Source organism: Pleurodeles waltl, chromosome 6, assembly GCF_031143425.1.
Source record: "Pleurodeles waltl isolate 20211129_DDA chromosome 6, aPleWal1.hap1.20221129, whole genome shotgun sequence".
NCBI lineage: Eukaryota > Metazoa > Chordata > Amphibia > Caudata > Salamandridae > Pleurodeles > Pleurodeles waltl.
Window position 1 is genome coordinate 213441216 of NC_090445.1, and position 25718 is coordinate 213466933.

The 25718-nt window shown below is 45.9% G+C and overlaps 1 protein-coding gene across 2 annotated transcripts in view; it reads right to left on the reverse strand.

Annotated features, from left to right (window-relative positions):
* The window catches only part of SLC4A1 (solute carrier family 4 member 1 (Diego blood group)), a 121793-nt gene that overhangs the window by 22060 nt on the left and 74015 nt on the right, over nt 1-25718 (reverse strand). For both annotated transcript variants that reach the window (XM_069237881.1, XM_069237882.1), the window contains 4 exons: nt 11587-11790; nt 6224-6372; nt 2383-2577; nt 2107-2274 (listed from right to left, as the gene is read on the reverse strand). In XM_069237881.1, coding sequence (XP_069093982.1) covers nt 2107-2274; nt 2383-2577; nt 6224-6372; nt 11587-11790 — 716 coding nt within the window. The remainder of the gene's footprint in view (nt 1-2106; nt 2275-2382; nt 2578-6223; nt 6373-11586; nt 11791-25718) is intronic.

Consider the following 25718-nt stretch of genomic DNA (forward strand, 5'->3'; position numbering starts at 1 on the left):
GTAGATGAACTTCAGAGTGTGGTTTTGGGTGTAAAGTCCACTAAAGTGGGACATGTCTAAGAAAATTAAGTGTAAGTGAAAAACCAGTAGTTGAGTTGTGAGTGGATAGTCAGTTGGTCAGGCCTGAGTTTCATAAGGGCTTTTTGAGTTCCATTGCACTGCCACAGTTATTAAATAGGTTTTGAGTTCGTCAAAGTTATTTTTAAAAACATGATTTTCATTTGAATTGACAAAATGAAGGAAGCATACAGTTTAAAGAGTATTGGGTACACCGATCTTTTTAAGGAACGTCGCCACAAAAGCAGAGGGTCCAGCCATGGGTGTCATTCACCAAAATGCCAGGGGCAGTGGAAGTGACATCACACACCATTTAATCTTTACTTAGGCACACACACACATGCTTATACATACACACTGTCACTCACATAAACACAATCTCATTGACAAGCATACATACATTTCAGAGCATTTTTACTTCCCTTGGCTGCCAGATAGGCTCATATTCCAGCTAATTTAATTACATTTATGTATTCCATTTTTTATTACACTTTTGTTTATTGACAGAAAGCCAGTAAAGTGGAACCCCACCCAACATCCATTAGTACTGTCTACACCTGAGTTCCAGGCACTCATCTTGCCACCTCTGAAGCAAGGGGTCGCAAAGGCAGTGGCATGGGTCGTATGGTGCAAGCCAGGGGTCACAGCTGCAACCACTGATGATCCCCAAATGACGTCCATGGGTCCAGCAGTAATGGATTGGTGACATCAGTACGGTTTAAGAACGAGCCTTCCCTAGGTGCTCAGGCACAATCGCTGTTTATTGAAATTCAAGGAGCAGTGCCAGTAACACTCCTCTTGCAGCGAGGCAACATGGTGGTAAGAAGAGAGGTACAGACTAAATTAGAAAGGCTCATAACTGATGGCATTGTTAAAGCTGTTGAGTCTACAGACAGGTTATCTCCAATGGTGGTAATGTGGAAGTGGGGGGTAAGCTAAGATTTTGCAAAGAGCTCTGAATGGTGAATAAAAATATTTTAGACACGAGTTTCTCACTTTCCAAAATAACTGAAATGTCATGGACTTTCGAAGGTGTAGAATGTATCTCAAAATTAGATCTCAAATTAACAAACCATCTAATTCATCTGCACAAAGACTCCAAGGCTGTTAAAATGTTCATAACTATGGGGATTACTCAGTTTACTCAATTGGTGTTAAACATGTCTCTTTCTAGAGGGCACACAAATGTTATCCATTTTCTAGATGACATTTGTTTTGTAAGGCCGAAGAGGGACTATGTTGAAGCTTTGCTATCTGTGATTGGAGCATTGTTGAGTTCTGGTCTAACGCTGCACATGAAAATTGTAAATTTTTGGGTGAAGAATTGTAATATTTGTTGTACAAAATGTTTGAGCAAATGTAATAGCCTGAAGAGTAAAATGGTGATGGTTATTCAAGAGTCTTGGGTTTTCAAGGATAAAGACAAATTTGTCTCAGTCATGGAATTTGCTGAGTTATAGGCTACGTTTGTGGGCATTTTGTAACTCTAAAAAGACCACATGTTGAAATAATGCACACAGGAGAGAGTGTTTGCTGGGGAGGACTAGAAGAAGTTATGTAGAAAGCTATCTGTGAAGCAGTTGCTTCGAAAACATTTTGCATAGAGATCCTTCCTTCATACCAGCTCTTATGAGTGAGGGATGGTATTGTCTTAGAAGGGTGAGACTAGTGAAACTGCTGTTACGAGGGTGGGGGAACAAAACCTTAGCATGTATGTGGGCGAGTAAGTGCTGCTCTCATGGGGAAGTGCATTTATCTTAAGATCTGGTCACATGCCACTGGTGAAAGTGTTGAATTGAAGAGGATTGACCTCTAGGGCTTCTTTGTTGCAGGAATATCAGTGTGAGATGGAGGATGGCGGTGGGTGAAGGAAATGCATGGGAGTTTTTTTGTTGAGAATGCTGTTAGCAGAAGCAGTGAATAGTTAATCATCAAAGTAATGTGAGATCATCCTGGCAAATGTTGATGATATTTTGGCTAGGTGATGGGGGCTTCTGTCAGGACGATAGAAGGTTTAAATGTTATGCGGAGGCCCAATAGTTTCCTTACCTTCCCTGGGAAGAAACTGCTGTTCTTGAACTTGCGCAAAAAGAAGGCAATGAAGAAGGTTCCTGCCATGAGAACCAGTGAAAGCAGTGCAGTGTTGGGCTGTGGGTCCGGTGGAGGTTCTACATTAGTTGAGTTGTAGTGTCTCTGCAAGGGATGTTGCTGGAAAATCTATAGATCCAAACAGGAAAGGTTTAGTAAGAGACATATGATATGCACATTATATTCCTTTTAGTTATGCATTTGGTGCTACCCTCTGTAAGTAGGAGTTCTCTTTACCTTGATAAGCTTGGAGAAGGTTTCGTAGATGAAGATGAGGGAGATGAGGATTGAGAAGATCTCCTGGGTGAATCGAGAGATATACCCCACCAGGAAACTTCCTTCAAAGGCCACAATGAGTACGACAATTAGGATCAGCCAGAAGCCAATCCAGACTCGGCCCACAATGTACTCCATGTTGTTGCTCTCGCAAAACTGTGGTATAAAAAAAACATGCAGGGTGAAGTAAATGGTGATGTCACCCAGCTCTTATGCCTCTGCATTCATAGGTAAGATGAACAAGCAAATCAGCACTTGCTGTGAAAACAAACTCTGTTGTGTGGGTCCCCCTAAAAACTGATTTCATAAAGACTGTCATCATCAATTTTAGAGACCCACAAATTGCAGGGGATTTAATCCATTGTTCATGCTCTGGGTCAGTCAGCCCAGATCGTATTGAGTTATTGCCTGATGGTTCTTTTACAGACATGAGAGACCAGCCTCATTGGAGGAGATCTAAAACATCCAGCTTGCACCCCTCTTACCAGAAGCCACCAAGAACTCTAGAAGCAATTGTTACTCTGTGTTATTAGACCTGCCTGAGAATGACTGATGAACGGGCTGCTTGGTCAATTTTCCAAACAGTAACTTATTCATGCTTTCAGGCCTGGCTGTTCTTTAATCTGCCCATTTGCCTAATACTCTTGAAACTGAGCGCAGTATAGTGGAGAATGCACCCAAGCCTCAGGACTATTCTTCACCTCACAAGCCTATGTCCCCTCCACACCTCACGCCTCATAATATCAAACTATTCAGCTAAAACATAGCTCGAGTATTGTCTAAATTATGTTTGGACAACTACATAGCATATACTAGTTTGCATGATATAGTTTTGCTGCAGGAACCTGGGCTGTAAATGATGTGTTTTGGGAGGGTTTCATTTAATGTACTGCCCCGCTATTCTCTTAGCTGCAGGGCAGACATGGGCAGGCTTAACATCCTGGTATAAAACCACCCTTAAATGCTCAATTTCCCCATTTCAGACCAATTGCGGACTGATTCAGGCTTTCTACCTGACTTGACCAAACAATTTTTGTATAGTTATCATCAATTTTTATACTGATAATTTTTCAGCTAGCGATAATCCTAATTTTTGTTTGCGTTTGGCTTGTTGCAGAACTTCATAATAAGTACTCTAACATTGGAATGGGATTTAATTTGATGCTTGCAGGTGATTTTAATGTTAAGCTTGGGGATCTGTCCACACTTACTGCAGTGAATATATTGACTTTTGTGATAGAAGAGTTTATGCCTAGTTACTTACCAGTAATCTTTACTACACCGAGTCCAAGCCTTCCTCACCATAGTAATTACCAGTGAGCAATAGTTCGTTATCCAGAACCTTACAAACAAAAAAATCATTCTAATGTTTTTCATGGCTCCCCCAAAATGGCAGATTACCCTTCCCCTTATACACATACAAAAGGAAGTCCCACCCCTTACTTTTCCTGTCTCTTCCCACGCCTCAATAAATCATGAAACTGAGCCCTAAGGGAAGGGAGGGATTATGAAACATGACCATGGCAAGGAAGGTTTGGACTCCGAGTAATGAACATTACCGATAAGTAACTGAGGCATTACCTCCTGACCAGTCTTCCTCACCACCGTAATTACCAGTGAGCTGATACCGAAGCCAAAGTTGGCTTCATATAATCCCTACCAACGATAATACACTTTAAAGGTCAATATGCAGAGAGAAAGTGAAACCTTTAATTGTATATGTTTGCATCAAATCACCACACCATATGTTCTACTTCACATATTACTGGCTAGCACTTACATAAAAAACGATGAAGCAAACGTTGCTGATGTGTTACCTTCTAACACCAGTCTAGAGTGATCCAGGAATGTGTGCGGCGATGACCATGTCACTACACTACAGATGTCTTATATTGTCACCCCTTTAAAAATGCCCATGAGGTCAACATTTGACCTGCAGTTATAGCTTGGATCTGTCTATGTAAATCTGAACAGTGAGCTTCATAGGCTACGATGACAGCTTGGTGAAGCCATCTACTCAAGGTGAAAATAGACAGTTTTAGGAAACTTTGCACTGGACCAAAGCTTCCAAACAGGCTATCCACCTTTCTGAATCCCTTGGTCATCTCTAAATAGATTACCAGAGCTCGTTTCACATCCAGGAGATGTCAAGCCCTCCTTTCCTCATCTTGCTGTGAATCTGGAAAAACCATCAAAACTACTTCCTTTGTCCGATTAGGGAAGATAATTTTGGTAAAAATGTCATATCCTCAATACACTTCTATCTACCCTTAGAAAAAGCTCAGGTAAAAAATAAAAAAAGATCCCAGTTCCTCAATCTACTTGGCTGAAGAAATTGCTGCCAAAAATAGAACCTTGAGAGTTAGAACTTTTATGTCCACTTGCTCTAATGGCACAAAAGGCATGAGCTGCAGAGCTCTCAACACTAAAGGGAAAATCTCAATTAGGAGAAGGACTTAATACTTTTGGTCTTTTAAGAGAAAAATGCCTCATTAATCTGGATATCAGTGGCTCTAAGTGATCAAGATGAGGACTTCCGAAGGCTCTAAGTAAACCCCACTGGGCCAGTAAAGTTGATGGGGCTAAACCCAAAGAGAACCAGTCTGACAAGAAATCTAAAAGCTTTATGTGATCTTCTGTAACTTGATCAAATGCTCTATCCTTGCACAAAGTATTGAAAGAGTTCAAATGCCTGGAATACAACTTTAACATTGAATGCCTTCTGGAATTTTAAAGTAACGTCCTTCAGGCAACAAACCTACCCTTTTAATATCCAATCCTAAAGGTATAACTTCTGTAACATTCAGAGCAGAAGAAGAGTCCCTACCAAGGGATATGGCTACAGAGGACTCTCCTAGTGTGGCTGTACTGCCACCTCCCGTAAGCGAGGAAACCATGAACTTCTTTCCCATCCTGAAAGTATGAGGAGAACCTTGTCCTCCCTGATGTTCTGAATCACCCGAGGTATCGTCAGAATGGGAGGAAATGCAGAAAGCAGCTGCCTTGTCCATTTTAATGAAATTGCGCCCAACTTCCTTGCTTCTGCACATGGAAGAAGGGCATCGTTCCTGCTTGCAAAGATGTCAACTAGGGTCACCTAAACCTCTTCTGCAACATCTGAAACACCTCCTTCCTCAATAATATAGCACTCATTGGTCGAAATACACAGCTCAGTTTGTCTGCTGCCCAATTCTCCCTTCCCAGAAGACATACCACTTTCAGAGATTTCAGATTAGATTCTGCTCAACTGTAAATTTCCTGGGTAAATAACCATAGGGATTTGACTTTGAAACCCCCGATGGTTCCTGTATCCTGTCACAATGTAGTTGTCTGTCCTCATTTGTACATGGCGACCCAGAAGGTGAGGTGCAACCCCCGTAGGGCTAGAAGAACCACATTCAGCTCCCTGAAGCTGGAATTTAAAAAAAGTTAAAACTGACTCCACTTCCCCTGGATTGAAATGTGCCCCCCACTCCAGTTTGCTGACATCTGTGGTCATCGCTTGTTTTGGTGTGATATGAATGGAAACCCTCTGGTTAAAATTCTGTTGCTCCAAACACTAATCTAAAAGACACCTGATCTGGTCCAGTGAGTAAGGCAGCCAGTGGGAAATCAAATGATTGATTAGAGGATACATATGAAGATGAGCCCAGGGAAGGACATTGATTGATACCGCCATCAGCCCCAGACATCTCAGACACTGTGATACTAGAGGAACCTTCTGACCCATGTGATAATAAGCTAATCAAGACACAAGTGAAAATAAAAAAGGAAATATAAATAAAAATAAATAAATACACACCGCATAAAATGCTTCTTCAAATACTAAGAGTGGACCTGAGAAGCCAAGGATGAGCAGTGGCTGGGCTCCCAGGAGGACGAAGATAGCTCCCTGCAATGATGTGGAGATGAGGAGTTCGGAAACCCCCATCCAGTTGTTAGTCTTTTCACCTAGGAGAAGAGTAGAGCAGGAAACTTGTTAGCACATTCAAACAACATACATGAAGCAAAACATGAAGGCATTCTAGGTAACAAATATGTGTTATTAATTCAACCAGCATTAATGAGACGCCTTTACTTGGCATCAATGGGAGTCCCTACCCATAACATTAAATTACTATTACTTTGAACCAGTCACTTAAAGCTGTGCCGGTACGAACACTGATGATAACCCCAAGCCTAGACCTAGCACAATCTTTAACTTTCACACTAATAGCCCTAATGTTAATGATAGTCCTAACCCTAGTTGAAACCTTAAAACTGACCTTAACACTAATTCCAAAACTAACCATAATAAATCAATTAAATTTTTGAACAAACCTAACATACATAAATTATCTCATGGTATGTAAATTTTCTCGTACACACATTCAACGTGGATATCAGGAAAATCAATTACTATTTCATGGGTTGACAAGCACACATTCAGAGGGCCACCTACTAGATCTATTCTTTTCTAATCTTGACTCATTTAAGGTCAGCACCCACCTCCCTCTGTACTAGTCAGATCACTTTGCAGTTCCATTTTCCATCCCTTTGATTATCCCCACCTCACAGCAAGACTAGATCAGCACTTGCCCTTTTTACTCGCCCTTGGCACAAGCTTAAGTCTGATAACTTCTCTGAGCTCTTGCAGCCTCAACTCCTTCTCCAATCTTGTCTATTACTGATGCAGCCGCAGCATTTGATTTATGGATTACTCTCACTCTCAATGTTGTCATGGTCCATCTAGTGATGTGCCATCCTCCTCCTGATACTCTATTGAATTAAGACTGATGGAACACCACACTATTCATTTTGAAAGGACATGGCAGGCCGTACACAGCACGGAAGCCAAAGCAGACCACAGATCAACTATTAAAGGTTACCAGCGGAAATTTCTATTGTACACGCTGATTTCGATCCCCAGCCTCCTGCGGATGTTTTGCAGAATTAGGATGTCCCTACAGCTTACTCTTCGGGGTTTTCTATCTTGGTTTCACACCCATGTCACTCCACTCTAAGATCATGTGACTGAGGTCTCTTCATTGCGTAACCATTTTAGAGCTTATCCCTCCCCACTTTTTAAGTAAAGCTATGGGCTCCACCTGTCTTGTTCTCCAAAATCTCTACGAGCTGTTCTTAACCTCCATGAAAGTCCCAAGAAGCATGCTATTGACATCTTCCATTTTGAAAAAACCCACTGCTGACCCCAACACTCTCTGTTGCTATTTTCCCGTTTGTCTTCTCCTCACCCCAGCAAAATTGATTGAGAGAAAGTGAATTCTCAAGTGTCTTCTTATATAGAGGTCAATAACCTGCTAGATTCCAATCAATGCAGTTGGAGCTCCAGCTTCAGCATTGAATTCGCCCTTCTTGCTATACAGGATAGTATCTGGACTCTACTTGTTCAAGGGGGCTCAGTGGCACAGATCCTACTAGACATCTCCCCAACTTTTGACACAGTATCTCATGTCATTCTCATTAGGTATCTCTATGATAATGGCATCTGTTGCCACACTCTAAAATGGTTCCTCTCCTTTTTTTAATCACAGATCTGCATCCATCAACCTTGCTGCCTTCCAGTCAGACCTTAGGCCTACCCTCTGTGGAGTTCTTCAACACTACACATTAAGCCTCAATCTGTTCAAACTCTATTTGCTCTGTAATTCCCTTTTTGGGGTTTGATCTCATGACCTATGCTGATGACACCCAATTTTTTTATATTTTTTTATAAAGAAGTTTTATTGGTTTTGCAATAAAATAAAGTAAAACAGAACAGATAAAGCAATTATACACATAGGTGACAAGGCGCCAATGGGCACCAAACAGTGGTCAATTCCAATGTCCCAGACAACACCTTGAACGAGTAGATTGTACATATCTATGTTGGTGCATCATTAGTGTCTCGTCCCACTCAAGAGGGGGGTGGAGGAATGTGTTCGGGCTCTCCTTCTCGTTGTGTCAGTCAGCATTGTAAGGGGTTAAGTTGTCATCATGTCCTCCCATTTCCCCCAGATCTTGTTATATTTATTTGGGCACCCTCTAGCCTCATATACGAGTTTTTCACATTGAGTACACCAGTCCATCCCCCGTCTCCATTTGGTCAAGGCCGGTGCCTTATTGGCTTTCCAGTCCGGATGACACCCAAATTACCGTCCCTATCAACAGCAACATCTCTAAGACTATGGAACATTTCTAATCTCACATGAAACCTGTCGTCAACTGGATATGAGAAAACTGTTTAAAACTAAATGGTGACAAAGGAGAGGTTCTCTTCTTTGGCCTCTTTCATTCCATCTTTGAGGGCAAAATCCTTGGGATCCTGTTTGATTGTCAACTCTTCTTTAATGCTCAAATGAACCTTATTGTATTGGTCTGCTTTCTGATTCTTCATATGCTTAAATCCTTCCTTTTCTCTTGATACCAACTTAAAAAGGGTGATCCAAGCTTTAATGTAACCCAGACTGGATAATGCAATGCAGTGTAATGTAAATTTGTAGAGTGCACAATCAAGCAGGAGGGTATTCTGGTGCTGTAAGCAGTCTGGACTAAGCCGTGGCCTAGTTGAAAAGCCACATTTTCAGGTTCTTGCAGAATTCAAGAACTGAGGAAGTGACCCTACGGTGCAAGGGCAGGTCTTTCCAGGCTTTAGAAGTGAGGTAGGAGGTGTGACCATCTGTTCTGTTCTATTTAGGCGGGGATGTGTGTGTACAGGAGCCCAGCTGAGTGGAGGTGTCTGGTAGGTTTGTGAAAACTGATGCAGCTGCTGAGGTATAGGGGGCCCACATTGTGTTAGGCTTTGAAAGCGTGCACCAGGAGTTTGAATAGTGCTTGATTGGCGATGGGGAGCTAGTGGAGCTCTTTGAGCTGTGGCGTGGTATGGGGTGGGAGGATGAGGGTGAACTTAGCTGCAGAGTTCTGTATGGTCTTGAGTTGTCAGGTCAGTTGACTGTTGATTTTGACTTTGAGGGTTTTTCTGAAGTGCTATTTGCTGGTGACAAGGCCCTGGGTGAAGGTTCTACGGTGTTGGTCAGGAGCCATTTGAAAATCTTTAGCATCTTCAGTGTGAGGAAGCAGGAGGCAGCACCTGCATTGACTTGGCCAGTCAAGGTGAATTGGTTGTCGATAGATATCCCAAGGATCTGGGATTGGTTTGTAGGGAGGAGGGTGGGCCTGAGTACTGCCAGCCTCTAGGTGGAGTCCCATGCCAAAGTGTTTCTGCGAAGATCACTTTTTGGCCATGTTTAGCCTGAGGCAGCTGTTTTTCATCGACTCAGCGACTTTGGTCATGCAGGCAGAGAAACTGGACCAGGAGTTTGGCATCTTGCTTGAGAGGGAGAATATGAGCTGAGTGTCTTCAGTGAGTATTTAATCCCTTATCTCCAGATCATGCAAAATGCAGCTGCTCAGTGAATAATCTGTCACTCCATCTCTCCTTCTCTCCATACCATCCAATGGCTTCCCATTCAGAAGATCATATTTTGCTCTTTTCTTCATCTATAAAGCCTACTTTCAACTAGCCCAAAGTTATATGAGCTGCATATTCATGCAGTACCCTCCCAGGATACTTCTATCTCCATGGAACCCATGATCAGAAGGAACCACATTTGTGGCTGTTCCTTCTCATACATTGCTGCCAAGATGTGGAATTCTGTTCCTGCACACATTCTTGAAGCCCCTAACCTCACTTGTTGTTGCTCATCTGAGCTATCTCCTCTCCCAATGATAGGGTTCCTCTTGAGGTGTTAGTGCACTTTACATATTTCATTTATTCATTCATTAATTCAAGTGAAGAACCAATCTTAGTTACTTCTGTTTGCCAGGCAATATGGACTGACATTGTTAGTACTCACGTGGAACAGCATTTTCTACTGCATACTGAAGTCTAACCCATTTTTCCAGTGTCTACGAGCCTATTCCCTGTTTCTGCTTTTGTCCTCCACCTTCATCTGCTTCCTCTGGATTGATAGTGTGAGTTTATGAAAACCCACTCAGGCTTCAGAACACGCACACTGTGCAGCAGACTGTTTGTGGAAGCTGGTTTTCACAGACAGTATCACCAGATTAGGAATACACCAATTTGTGAGTCCCGGTCCTCTTTCTCTGAGAGTGAAGCGAGAGCCTTCAATAATCCTCCAGTGAATGCAGGGCACTTGCACTGTTCCCAAATTAATGGAGACACTGCACTTCTTTATGATGTGTCTCCAAGGAAGAGGGGTGGTGTCTATTAGTCTGGTAGGTAAGGGCACTGAGTACCAATCAGAAGGTTATGTATTTGTTCTTGGGTCCTTTCTAGGCTGCTAAGAGGGGGATGCTTTGGGTTTGACATGGGTTAAAATTGCTGATGGGGGGGCGGCATAATACTCGGTCAATAGATGAGTTATGTCCCAGTATCAGAAACAATAATTCTGCAGGGTACGGTTAGTATAATGCCAGTAAACTGAACATTTTCTGTGAAGGCTGCAACTGCCCTAAATTCAATCAGGCTTTAACCAGATACCCTTCCAGGTCTACCATTCTTCTGTCAATTCTACTCTCTCAGAACCTGGAATCCCATGAATGCAGGCATGACCTGGGAGCCAAGTCCCACTCCAGTCAATTGCACGCTCTTGGAACCTGGAATCCCATGGATGCAGCTTCACCTGGAAGCTAAGTTCATCTCCTGCCAGTTCCACTATCTTGGTTCTGATATCTCACGGATGCAGCTTGACCTGGGCACCAAGCCCACTCCTATCAATTCCACTGTCTTGGATCCTGGCGTCTCATGGATGCAGTAGCTTCATGTGAGAGCCAAGTCCCACTTCTGTCAGTTCTACTCTCTTGAATCCTGGCATCCAATGGATGCAGCCTGACGTGGGCACCAAGCCCACCCCTATCAATTCCGCTGTGTTGAATCCTGGCATCCCATGGATTCAGCTTGACGTCGGAGCCAAGTGCCACTCTTTTGCTATCTAAAGGGCCTTTCCATAGTTGTTCTTGAGTCGTTTAAGAATATATTAAATACATCTGCTGACTAAGCAATCAAAAGTGCCTTCTCTATTATAAGAATCTTTGATGAAACTAGCAAGTAACAGTCAGTTTTCAGTTTAAACATATGACAATATTTTGGCTCCTAATTTAGTCCATCTTTACAACCAGACCACTCAATTATTCACCAACCCCAAACAACCATGGACTACTTACCCAACAGGCCTCCGAAAGTGATTGCAGGTGTCAGAGCAGCAAAGTAAATGAAGATGATGGCGGCCAGGCACTGCCCATTCAGGGCATCCTTGATGTCGCTTAGGTACTTGGGATATCGGCGTTTTATATCTCGGACTAGGCCCCCAAATGGCCGGCCTGTTCTACGCAGGGGATCATCTTCCAGCTCAGCTTTTCCTTTCAGCTCTGTTGGGAATAGAAGCAGAAATAAGTGGCCTGGGTGAAAGAGATAAGCAAAGTCCTACAACAGTAGAAGTCTCAAAATTCCTCGACCCATGGGTGAATAGTTCAGCCATTCCAAGTTTTTGCTTTGCATCCAGGAATTTGTAGCTCATATTTGATAATTGAATTAATAGGACTATAAAGCTTGAAATTGCAAAGGAAATACCTGGACTGAATGAGCTACTCGTGCACGGATCTGGGAAACCTCTGAGTTCACCAACAAGGTGCTCAATATAGGGTAAAGAGGGACAAATGCATGCCAGTTTGATGACCTCTGACAATGTAAATAATTTCTATTTGGACTCTTTGTATGTAAATATATGTTATGTGGATACCCTAAAAAATCTGCCAGCCTGCCAACTTTTCCCGGTCCAAGTGTGACTAGCTGTGTAAGTCCAGGTTTTGTCTTTGAATTTTTGGACCTTTGATCTTGTTTATTGCATTATAAAACCAGGACTTCAAAGCTCCAGAATTGACAGGAAAAAAAACCTAGACTGGAGCAGCTCATGACACATTGACCTAGTAAATTTGGCAGCTATGAACTGGCATGGAACCAGCTCTAGAGAGTCCGCTCAGTTGGAATAACAATGATGCTGCTTGAGTAGTACATCCATTTTAATGTATCATTAAAGGATGGACTGCTGAAACATGGGGAACCACGAATTCTGTTTTATAAATGCTGAATTGAGGGCAGTGCTTCCTTAACTGGGATCTTTGGGAGGCCGAACACGTTTTACATAAATGCAACGGCTCAACGGACTCCTTGTACATCTTATGGGTCCTATCATTGATTTGTTGATTAGACTAAAACCCACACTGGGTGTATCTCCATCTACTGTCTAGCCCATTAAGCCACACAATCTCATCATAGGAAGCACCTGGCTTCCAAGGCCCCCTTTTCTCACATCCATAAAGTAAAATTCGAAAGGTTACCAGATGACTCCACATTTTCAAAGATGCAGTGTTCATGTTCTGTGTTTTTATTAAAAATATATTGCATTCTGGGAGTCATATTTCTGGATCACTTTCATTTTTTTTCATGAATCTGTTTATTTGCATTTTATTTCTACATGACAATAAACATGAAACGTTAGTGTGCGAGGAGATAGTGTTGTGTAGTTACAATGCTCAGAAATGTCCATTCAGACTGAAACAACCAAGTAAAGAAAAATGTGGGCAGCTTGACAAGTTGCTGCTCAGTCTTCAGTCACACCGTTGGTCCATGCAAGGACTGGGCTACAACAGCATACTGTTTTCGAGAGAACCACACTGATACAGAAATAAGTGCTTACTCTGATGGCCTCAAGTAATGGACAGCAGTGACAAAGTGTTGAACAAAGGTAGAACATGGTAAGACAAGTCACTGTGCCAAGTTTCCTCCATACACACTATAGCATGAATGCGACTGGCTGGTAAGCTAATGCTGTAAACAGGTTACAAACAAACAATATAAACAATAACAATTGCTAGTTGCTAAACATACATGCAGAGAATTGTCATGCAGGCACATCCTGGCTAGATTGAGGGCCACTTCGCTTCAGTCCGGCACACCGGCGGGGGGTTAGAGCCCATCATTAACTCCAGTCAACAACTCACTGTCTAACTCCCACGTCAGTCCCCATCAGTGAGCACACACAGCGCCCCATCTCAGCGCACCACACACCTAGCGAACTCCCATCCATGCTAGACCAAGCTCGCCACTTCCGGAGCCCCATTCATGTTCCGTAATCGCGACATCAGCTCTTCCCAGCTAGCCGACAATGGAAACTGACACAGCCCCAGCACCTCTTCCCTCCTCAGCACTGCACCCTCAGCCCCGGCCCACACCTCAAAGGTGCATCTCCAAGCCTGCAACTGCGGGGGGTCAGGTGACTTCCATCTGCGGGTCACCAGCCTCTTTGCCGTAATTAGTCCCAGATCCGGGAATCGCACCGCGGCTCTATGCTTCTTGCCTCTGGGAAAGAGCCCCAGAATGCACGCCTCCCAAGTACATGGAACCCGCAGAGCCATGCACTCCGACAGACAGGCGACCACAGCTCTCCAGTAGGAGCACAAAGAAGGGCAAGACCACAACATGTGTAACAAATCTGCGCCCACAGCACGACAACGGGGACAAGCATCATCTTGACGAGCAAAGTATCTATTCACTCGGGCCGGGGTGAGATAAGCTCTGTGGACAATGTAGAACTGAATTAAGCGAAATCTGGAGTTGCGGGGTATGTTACGGTGACCAGATAAGGCTAGCCTCCACTGCGCTTCCAAAATTGAGCTGCCCGTGTTCCCCTCCCAGGCCATGCACAGCGCATCACTCTCCAGGACCGCATGCGTCTGCAGCACGTCAGCGAACCAGCTGATCAAGCATCGACCCTGACCCATAACATGCAAGTATTGAATCAGCAAATGCGTAGGGGGAGCCACCGACACATCTCCCCACTTGGATCTCAGGGCTCTCAGCAAGGAATTGTATAGCAGGAACTGTCCGGACGGCATCCCCAGCTCCTGAAGTCAAGTGAACGACAGCAGTTGGCCGTCCTCATAGAGATCGCCCAATGTGCACAGCTCCACTTCGTGCCACGCACGCAGCTCCAAGTCCGATATGATCCTGGGACCTCGTGGCGTGCCCAGCAGCCCTAAGGCTGGTGCAAACGGTACCACCTGCCTGGTGAGTCGAAGGGATCTATGAAAGCATCTGTATGCCACCCTGAGGAACATCTGCCGCGGGGTCTGTGCATGTGTAAGCGGATGAAATAAGTGCAGGATCTGCTGCGCTGACCAGGGACCACACTCAGACGCCGTATCAGTAAGCTGGGCGTCCACCAGCCACCTAGACACCCACTGAAGCTGGGCGGCCAGGTAGTAATGCTCTAGATTCGGGACCGCCAGCCCACCCCTTTCAGACGGTAAATACAGCTTCTTCAGGGCAACCCTGCAACGGCCTCCATTCCAGATAAAGTCCTGCAATTCTGACTCTAGAGACCTAAAGAATAGTACGGTAGGTTTGAAAAGAAGTACAATAAGCGCGGCAAAACCACCATCTTTAAAAGGGCTCTTCTACCAGCTACCGACAACGGCAGCGTCTTCCAGAAGGACATCTGTGACTTAATCGAAGACACCGCTCTTGTGAGCTTGCCATCAATCAGGTCCTTCTCACAATGGCAAACACAAATACCCAGATATCGGATCATGCATGGCTGCCACGGTACAGGACTCCCAGCTAGTATGAGTCCTGGATCCAGGAGCACCGGGTCAAAAGGGAAGAGACTCAATTTGGACCAATTGATTTTGAGACCGGATATTATCGCGAAGCGCTGTAGCAGCGCCCCCACCCTTGGGGACATCTGTGTGATGTCACGGAAGTACAGGAGAGGTCGTCGGCATACAACGATACTATGTACATACCATACCCCTGAGCGATGCCCCAGTCAGTCCCCTCTCCACGGAGTGCCGCCACCAGGGGCTCCATGGCAAGAGAAAACAGCAACGGTGAGAGAGGGCAGCCCTGTCTCGCGCCCCTGCACACATTGATTGGCTCCGATATCACGCCCTCGAGCTTCACTCGAACCTGCGGCCTATTATACAGCAGCCGCACCAACCGGGTAAAGAAGGGTCCCACACCAAACCGCTGCAACACTCTAAACAGGTAGGGCCACTCCAGAGAGTCGAAGGCCTTCTCCAAATCCAGGACTAGGCAGCCCGCCCTCGGCCAATCCGCCTCGCATACTGCATGACGCGAAACAGCCGTCTAATATTATGCGAGGTGTCTCTGGCCTGTACAAACCCATTCTGGTTGGGGTGGACCAGGTCCGGCACCCTCGGGGCAAGACGCACCGCAAACACTTTAGCCAGAATTTTGTAGTCGGTGTTCAGCATCTCTAGGGGCCAGTACGATCCCAGCTCCGTTGGATCCCTCCCGGGCTTAGGAAGAGACACCAGCAATGCCTCCCTATGAGAGGCTGACAAGCAGCCCCTCTGAATGGCTTCTTCGTACATGTGAAGCAACCGGGGAGCCAGCTGAGGTGCAAAGGCCTTGTAAAAGTCAACAGGCAAACCATCCGCACCCGGTGTTTAACCGGATGCAAGCTCACCTATACTAGACTTTATTTCCTCAAAGTCGAGAGGCTCTTCAAGTGTCTCCGCCTGTTCCCCCTCCAAACATGGAAGCTCCAAACCAGCGAGAAAGTCATAGCAGAGACCCTCCACAGGAGGCGTGTCCGAGCCGAATAGCACCTCATAGTGATTCGTGAACTCGGCGTGTATTTCCCGGGGGGCATATGCACCATCCCCCCCACCCGTGATCGGATCTCCACAATTGCCCCCCTGTCGCAGTCACAACGAATCAGCCAAGCCAGTAGCTTGCCCGCCCTATCGGCAGAGGCATGTGTTCTCGCGGAATGCGCGGCATAATTCAAACAGCGCAACCGCTCAAGTAATGACAGGTGTTCTGCGCGAGCCACAGACAACCTCAGATCTTCCGTCAGACCACCAGCCACCTCACCCTCCGGACGCAGCACAGAACGCTCCACCCGGACCAAGTCACACTCAACGGAGCGGCGCAGACTACACTGGGTCCCCAGGCACTGCCCGCGAATATAAAAACTTTAAACACATCCCATTCAAACAATCCTGACGAGGCTGTGCCCTCATTGTGCTCAAAGTATTAAGGGATCGCAACGCCCAGCGACGTCCAAAAATCAGCATCCTCCAACAGTTCCGGTCTCAACCGCTAGGTAGGAACAGCCAGAGGAGCAGAGTCCCAGCTCAGACTCGCGAGTAGCGGATTGTGATCTGAGTGCGTACGCCCCAAGTAATCTGTGTCTACAATCACTGGGGCCAGATTCTGAGTGCAAGATATCCTATCTAAACGCACATGCAGGGAGTGCGGAGCAGAGTAGAATGAGTAAACCCTGTCCCTGGTATGGCACTGCCTCCAAATATCAACTAACTGCCAATGCTGGGCCCATGACATCAGGCCACGCGCAGCTGTCACAACCGGAGACGTGGGTAATGGAGGGAAGGAGCGATCCAGATCAACGTCAAGGACACTATTGAAGTGCTCACCCAGCAACCATGGAAGCTCACTCCAGCCCGCTAAGTGCTGGGACAATCCGCGTAGGAAAGAGGTCTGGTCTACATTAGGAGCATAGATGGAGCCCAATACCACATCATGACCCTCCAGTCGTACACGGACCAGTACAAATCTGCCCTGCGGGTCTAGGATCCGCTCCTCTGCTGCAAAGGGAACTCCCGATCGAATCCAGATCATGGCGTCCCTAGCATACGCCGAGTAACCCGTCGCATAGAGCTGGCCCCTCCAGCGCCGCTGCAATCAGGGGATTTCCGAACCCACCAGGTGCGTCTCCTGCAGAAACGTCAATTGGATTGAGTGTCTTCTAAGATAGGAGTAAATGGTATATCGGCACTTAGGGGTGTGTATGCTGCTCACATGCCATGTGTTCGCAGTGTATGAAGACATGGCATAAATAACCGATCACCCCCTCCACAGACAGCCCGCCCCACTGCATATCGCCATAGCCCGCATTAACAGTGGCCCGCCCTCCGACCGGATGCTCTGCGTATGTCTTCCAGCATAACCAAAACATATCTAATACCATCAGGCAGTTAAACAACAGGTTGCTCCCCAAACCCAACAACAAAAACCGTAGCATGCAACAACACAATCATTCATTTTGGGACTCCACTAGTAGGAGTGTGGGGTAGGCCAATCCCACAGGTAGACAGTCCCTACGTGAATCGCACTGCCCGGCTATGGCAGATAATTGTGAGGGGGACAGGAAGGAGAATACTGGAAGAGGGGGAGACCACTCTCATCAGCTATACTCATGCACGGGGAGCGAGGGCAGACTCACACCCAGCATCCACCTGCACAAAACCCCGAGGCCAGGGGTCCATATGCGGTAATCAAGTCTGCCATAGGATCACAACTTCAAGCACACTGACTGGACTCAAACACATACAACAGGCCAGGTGTACAACCCCAGCGGTGCATAATTCCCAACACAGTTCAGGCCACTTTTTAAAAAGTTCATCCGCCGTAGCAGGCGTAACAGGTGGGCCCTTAACGAGGCTCAATTCGGAGAGTCGATTCGGTGTGGTAGGTCGGTCACTGGGTGGCTGCGAGTTTCCAGTCTCCGATTCTGACGCAAGCAGGGAGGCACTAATAGCCGTGGCCAAGTGAATCTCCTCTCTCCTCTGCTGTATGAGTTGCTCCAAGTCTGGTGCATATGCTACAGATCCTGCACCAGCATCACCCCTCTTCCAGGCACGTCTAGCCCGACTGTGTTTACTACGCGGTACCTTGACCTTTCGCTCCTCCGCACTGCCCGAAGCACGGCCGGTGGACTCGAGCCACTCCCACGCTGTCTCAGGTGTGGAAAAAAGTGTGATTTGTTCTCAGCCACGATGCGCAGCTTGGCCGGGAATAACAAGGAGTAATTTAGGCTGAGAGACCTAAGTCTGCGCTTCAAGGGCAGATAGGAGGCCCGATCTCTCTGCACTGCTAGAGTGTAGTCTTTAGAAACAGCAAAATCTGCGCATCATCCACCCGGAGGGGCGGTGAGGTACGCACAGTACGGAGTATGACATCTCTGTCCGCATAATGAAGGAGGCGGATGATGAATGGATGAGGACCACTCCCCGGAGGTCTGGGCCGCGTGGGTATCCGGTGTGCTCGCTCCACAGAAAAAAAGGATGTGAGGTGCCCGCTGGCATCAGTTCCTTCAGCCATCTCACAGAGTAGGCTACCGCATCCTGGCCCTCAGTGCCCTCTGGAAGACCTACCACCGAATATTATTCCTTCTGGAGCGCCCTTCCGCGTCCTCTACTCGGCGCTCCAATTCAGCTACACGGGCCAGCACATCCTCCATCTCCGATTTCAAGCGGGAGGTTGTTGGCTTCAAATCGTCCACCTTTGTGTCAATTTCACCAGTTCTGTCCACCAGCTTACGGTGATCAGCATGCAGTAGTACAAGGTCGCTGGTCACCTTGCCTATTTTAGCTTCTAATGACGTGCGGGTCCGCTCCAGCGAGTCTCCAATGCGCTCCACCGCGGCAAGGACTGCATCTAGCTTCTGGCTGTCTTGCACCATTGTGTCCTGTGTCCTCCCAGCTCCGGTACCAGAATGCAAGCGTCCCGCCCCTGCCATGTTCCAGGCCTCAGGTTGATAACACATACTCCTGGGGCGACGCCCTCCGTCTCACCACCAGTTGCACCTGAAATATTCCTTTTACTGACCCCGATTGGCACAGAGGGTCCAATGCAAAAATTTGCCACCAAGGGTGCAGCTGTCCGACACCGAATTGGTGCAGTCAATGTCCACCCCCAACACCGCACCCCCAACCCCCAGCGACAGCTGGGCCCGCAGCAGCAGGTACCAAGGGTGTGTGTCCACATGCCACCTTCGTCACCGGTAACTGGCGGCTTGTCCCTCAGGGTCCTACAGCTGCGCCGGGGGATGTGTCCTGAATCAGGCTGGGCCTGCCTGCTGGGGTCACCAGATCCTCACCACTCGGCAGCACGAGATGCCCGGCCATCGGGTGCAGCACCCCTGGGGTCCGCACACCCCCTCCGATTCCGCAGGCTCCACCGCCTGCCTCCAAGCCCGTAAAGGGTTCAGCCAGGTCCAGTGCAGGCGCCGGCCCAGTGCAGCAGTCGTCTCCGGGCCCGACCCAGCCCCGATCACCTCACTACCACCAGCAGCGCGGGCGTGCTCCAAAAAGAGGTGCCGGTCCCGCAAAGCGTCCTTCCTCCTCCAATGTCCCTGAGCATGCCTCGCCCAAGGACCACCGCATCTTCACCAAGCCCTAATGAGGCCGCACAGGCCCGGCACAGGCCCCGGGCCGGCCGGCCCCCCGCGGCCCGCACCTCCCGCTCAGAGTGGGGGGGGGGCAATTATGTTTGCCTTTGAGGATCAAAACCAGAGCTTCACGGTCGTGTCCCACAGTTTGAAGACTTCTGCACTAGATGGACTTTCATTTGCAGCGCTGCAAACTTTTCTAGGACCATGCCTCACTAGCTGCTCCTGTCCAGGTTTTTTTCTTTGTATCCTAGGACATGTAGTCCTGTTTGTCCTTCTACAAACCCTGGATTACAAGTCAAACAGTGCAAATGAAAAAACTGGATTTAACCAGCTAGACACATATGGACCTACGAAACTTCGCAACTATGATTTCGTAATCCCACGTATGTGTCACACATAAGATAGGTGGCCTGACATTTAAGTCTCATATTTGTAAATTTCCTTCCCCATAAAAGTTGACTTTATTTCAACACAGTGATCTCTCTAGCAGCCCTGTCAGGTTTGTCATGTATATGCATGACTAGTCTCTCCAGTCCAGGTTTTTCTTCGAATTCTGGGAATTGCTGTCTTGTTTGTTCCATTAAGAAACCGAAACCACAAGTCCCAGAATTCGAAGGAAAAACCTGGACTGGAGCAGCTCATGGAGCATGGATTTGGGAAACTTGGCAGCTCTGCTCTGTGGCTATGGGATGACAATGTCACCGGGGACACGTCCCCTGTTTCTCTCTCTCTGCAGTTTTATATGCTGCGAACTCGGCCTTAGGGCATTGGAGAGCTTTACATGAGCACCGTTTACATACCATAAGGTCAGAATATATTATTTTCAAGCACAGGGAGATTAAGTGATGGAACAAGTTGTTTCTGGTGATATGGGCTCATCTGATTAAACACAGACCTCTCAAGTTCCCTATTGCCATGCTTGTGTAGTTCTTCCAGTCCATATTTTTTCATTGCACTCGAGAATCTGTACCCCTGTCATCCCATTTTAAAATCAGGACTACAAGTTCCAGAATGCAAGGAAACCGACCTGCAATAAGTTTACCATAGCATTCGAGCGTCCCAGATCTAAGCGTGAGTAGCTTCCTCAGAGTGAGCTACTCAGGCTTGGATCTGGGAAACTCGAAAGCTGTGGTAAACCTAATCCTACAGTGCAAAGAGTCGTTTTCCAACACCTGCCCTCCCCCCTACACATATACACACTATTCTATCATGCATTATGGATCAAGACACTTAAAGAAAAAAATAAGTTACATCATTGTTTTATGTTTCACCCGTATGAGCATCCTTAGGGATATGTGTATTACAACCACAAAGCGTTTATTTGAATTGTAAAAAACACAAACTCACTCCGTGTCAACTGTGCCTCGTCGCTAGAATCCATGTCCCGCCCTCTGACGCCGTGACCATGGGACTACTAATCCCAGCATGCACCTGCCCAGCACGAACAAAAAATGCCCTGGCTCCAGTGTGCCTTAACACGTTTTAACGACTTTATTTTGATTTTTTTTAAAGCAGGAAACACGGATATTTCACCTACAGTATGGATTTAGTTCACAGCGGCAGAGCAGAGTTTTACCGCTATTATACACAATTATACATGAGATTTACCGTTGGCAATAATCCTTCCAGGGTGGTCCATTTTTTGGTCCCTAGTTTATTCCAGATGTGTCTTGTTGAAGTTCGTTGACTGTTTGAATAATATTTTGTCTAAGTTTAACTTGGGCTGTGTCATGACTGAGGCACATTTGGATTCAATGGGAGATTTCCCGCCAACATTTATAGGTTATCGCGCTAAATCCACCTTAGACTACATTTTTTGTACTACTTCATTCAGGACCAGCTTCGTTCACATGCTATAGGTCTTTCTGGTTTTAGTGATCACTTTTGTGATCGCTTTTGTATATTCAGCGGCTTTGGTTGTATTTTTTGGATTTTATCCGAAAAACACAATACACAAGCTGGATTTCACAAAAACAGACAGAGAAAGGAGGCTCAAATGGGTAAAGGTTATTCCAGACAATTTCTTGAAGGCCCTGGTTGTTGCAAAAAGGCGGGAGTTTGAAATTTGTCTAGGAGATCAACCCGACGAAGTGGCTTTTTGGAGTTCTTACCAGGCTATACTCAAGGAGGTATGTCTTAGTTTGTCTCTCGATCCCAAAAGACGTATCAACTCTAATCCTAGGTGGTTTGACAAAAAAAATTCTTATTGTCATAAACTAGTATTGTGTGCTCTTAAGGCTGCTCCTAAGAACCGTTGCCTTATATCTAGTGGGTGCAGAACCTACAAACAGGTGACTGAGGAGAAGAAAGGAAAACTTAGAGAGGCAGAATATATGTCTGAACTACGAATGCTAGAACCACGCATGTCTAAACAGCACGGTTGGAAGAACGACCGCGTTGTTACCACGAATGCCTTAACAATGATTTTTCATTGTAAAGGCATTCCTGGTAAAGGCATGCGTGGAACGGCATGCGTGGTTCCAGCATGCAACCCTCCTGACCCTCCACCCCTAAAACAATCATACCTCAACCGCCCACCCCTGCCCCTAAAAACAAAATTCTACCCCTACCCTACTCCCCCGGCCCCCACCCCTAAAACATAAACTACCCTGCTCCTAAAACTACCACGACCCTTTATTCCCCAAAAACAAAAAATACCCCCACCTGCCCCTAAAACTACAGCGAAGCCCCACCCCAAAACCTAAACTACCTGAAAAACAAAAAATAGCTCGACCCCACAACCCGCCCATAAAACTACCAAAACCCCCCCACCTCCCCTAAAACCTAAACTACACCGATCCCCCCACCCCACCCCTAAAAACAAAAAATACCCCGACCCCTCACCCCGCCCCTAAAACTACAGTGACCCACCCAGCACCCTAAAACCTAAACTACCCCGACCCCCCACCCGCCCCTAAAAACAAAAAATACCCCAACCACCTCACCCCACCCCTAAAACGACCGCTTTCCCCACCCCCTTAAACCTAAACTGCCCCAATCCCCCACCCGCACCTAAAAACTAAAGATACCCCTGCCCCACACCCCTAAAACGGCCCAAGCCCCACTTACCTGACCGCGCCCTCCTTAGAAGCCGACTCCCTTCTTCTGTGCCTTAACCACGCATATGCATTGGTCAGCACATGCATGGTTAAGACACAGAAGAACAAAGTTGTGGTTAACAAAAGCGTTGTTCCGCTTTCGTTGTTCACAACTTCGTTCTTTCGGAGTCATGGTTCGGGATGTTTCCCAGAGAGGCAGCATGGCAGGTTTTGTTGGAGGCATCCAATAGCGGAGATAGTGGTCAGTTTTGGGTGGTAGTCAATTGCCCCCTGGTCAAAAGGGATAGTGCTCAAGACATTTATTCTCACATTGCCTTAGAAGTGTGGGTTGAGCATTTTAAAATTATTCATGGTAGAGAGAGCGAGGATGGACATGATGTGCCCCCGTAACGGCTACCGCATGTGTTGGGAACCACTTAGCCTTTGAAGTTATAGAGGTTGAGCGTGCAATTGAAAGTGTGACGAGTCACAAAGTGCCCAGCCCTGGTGGCATACTGGCCGATTTGTTTAAGTCCAAGCCTGGGTATGGGCCCTGATTTTAACTAGAGTTTTTAACTTGGCTGTTCAGATGGGCCTTCCACATTCTTGGTCTGAGTCCATTATTATCCCTCTCCACTAAAAGCACTCAAGGGGTCTTCCTGGTTGTTATAGGCCTATATAATTGTTCATATCTGTTGTTAAATTGATGGGCAGGGTGATCCTCGAGAGGGCCATGACCCAGGCTGAAGAGGGGGTTGATTTTGTCAGATTTACAGTATGCATTCCGGCCTGGTCTTAGCACTTGTGATCAATGCCTTAATTTTTACATGTTGATCAACAAATATACTGTTGAAAAATCAGGGTTGCCTTTTATAGCATACATGGACCTCTGCTCTGCCTTTGATAAGGTGAATAGATCTAAGCTATGGCAGATCCTGTTGGAAAAGTTCTTGGACCAAAATATTGTTGTTTTTTTGGTTGACCTGCATAGGTACATGAGGGCGACAGTGCGTTACAATATGGATGGTGCTTGCACTAGTTTTATTAACCTTCAGACCGGTGTGCTGCAAGGTTGTATACTGGCCCTGTTTTTGTTCAAGCTGTGTGTGAAAGATCTAGGGGCCAGGTTACTTGATAAGTCCGTAGATTGCCCACCTATCGGCATACAGTTGATTCCCGCACTTTTGTATGCAGATGATATTGTTATATTAACCAGGACTGCATTGGCCTACAATCACTACTTGCTGGTTTTGTGGACTATATAAATAACCTGGATCTCTCCGCAAACTATAGCAAATTCCAGGTGATGGTGGTGGGCCCCAGAACCATCTAGAGTGAGATATTTTCATGTTTAGAGTAATAAGTTGTTCAGGGTATAAATCTACTCTTATCTGGGTGTTGTTTTTGATGCCTATATCACATGGGGCCCACTAGTGAGAGTAAAGAAGTTTGCATTATTGAAAACCATTGGTGCTCTGTTTTCTTTCTCTACAAGGATAGGCAGTAAGCCTTTGGAGGGGCATTGTTGAAAGTCTACCAGGCAAAATATGTTCGTGTTGCCACCTATGGCAGGGATGCCTGAGGTTATGCCAACATTAAAGATTTACAAGTGGCTAAAAATGTTTTTTTTTGCAGACATTTGTTAGGAGTTGCTGCCTCAACACCTGCTTTCATGGTCCTTGAGGAACTGGGGTTACCATATATCATTTGGGGAGGGAGATTCTCATGGACTGTCTGGCATGAGATGGTTGGGGATCAATTCGCTGGCTGAAATATATTAGGGACACTTTTGTTAAACTAGCTAGATCAGATCTGTTTGAGTCGCCTTTTTATATTGTTAAGGCTAATATTACCTGGACCAAGGTGATCTTTATGTAGTGGAGAAAATTAGAGAGGAAAGCACTTGAGCTAAAGAAACCCTTCAGTCCATGGCCACACATTACTTCTGACCAGTCCTGCCATTGAACCTTATTTGATCTACTCTTTTAATCTCCACCATCGTTACCTTTTAACAAGGTTTAGGTTTAATCAGTTTCATCATTTGTTGATATATCGAAAACCTGTTGGATGGAGTAATAACCTGGGCCCCTGTGTGTGTGATAACTTCTCCCCACAAAAGTTACTGCATTTTTGTAGAAAGTTTTTACTTCCATTGTTGAAGTCTACTTATTTTGTACAAGTTAGACCTGCCCTCATGTTTCTGCAGTCACTGCTACATTTACACACTACATATGCTGTTGCGTGTTTTTTATCTTGCTCGCTTAGATTGAGGAAATTGCAACATGCAGGCAGGTGATTATGAATACGTTAATTATATGCATAATGCACTTTACCCTGTGACTGATCACGATGGCCTGTTTTTTATTCTTGTTTTTTATCGTTTCATGCTGTTTGAGGCATCATCTGTTTGTGGTTGCCAGTATGTATATTGTGGGTGTAGTAGGAGGGTTTGTTTTAATTTATTTGTAATAATATTTTATATTTAGTTTTTTTACATATGGTACTCTGTGCGTTTTGTATGTTGTATTTATTCATTTTTATGCTGTTTGAGTCGCGTTTATGGTCCTAAATAGACCGAATAAAGTATTTTACTACTACTACATACCTGAGATCTCTGTAATTCTTTATGAAAATGCAGCCTGCATATAATAGGCCAGACATTGTGACTGTGGCAAGGCCAGGTTGTGGTTTCAACCCAATTGGCCCCTAAGGCAAGACCTTAGGTTTTATCTGTTCTGAGTTATCAGTCCGGCCTGAAAAGTGAAAACAATCAAACCTCCTTTGAAATGTTTCCGGTCTTGCGCAATCTGCATCAAATTTGCCAATACAAAAAGCCACTGTTCTTAAGAGTCTTTTCTCAAAGTTTGAGGCAAAGTGATTAGAGGAAAGAGGGGCAAAGTTATGAAAGGTGGAAAAATTGGGGTTTCCTTTCATTTGAGTGTTGTGTCACGTTAAGTACGAAGGGAAGTTTGAATGCCACCTATGCAATTTTTTTTATGTGGCCTTTTTTATTGTTTATAATCTCATATCAGCATGT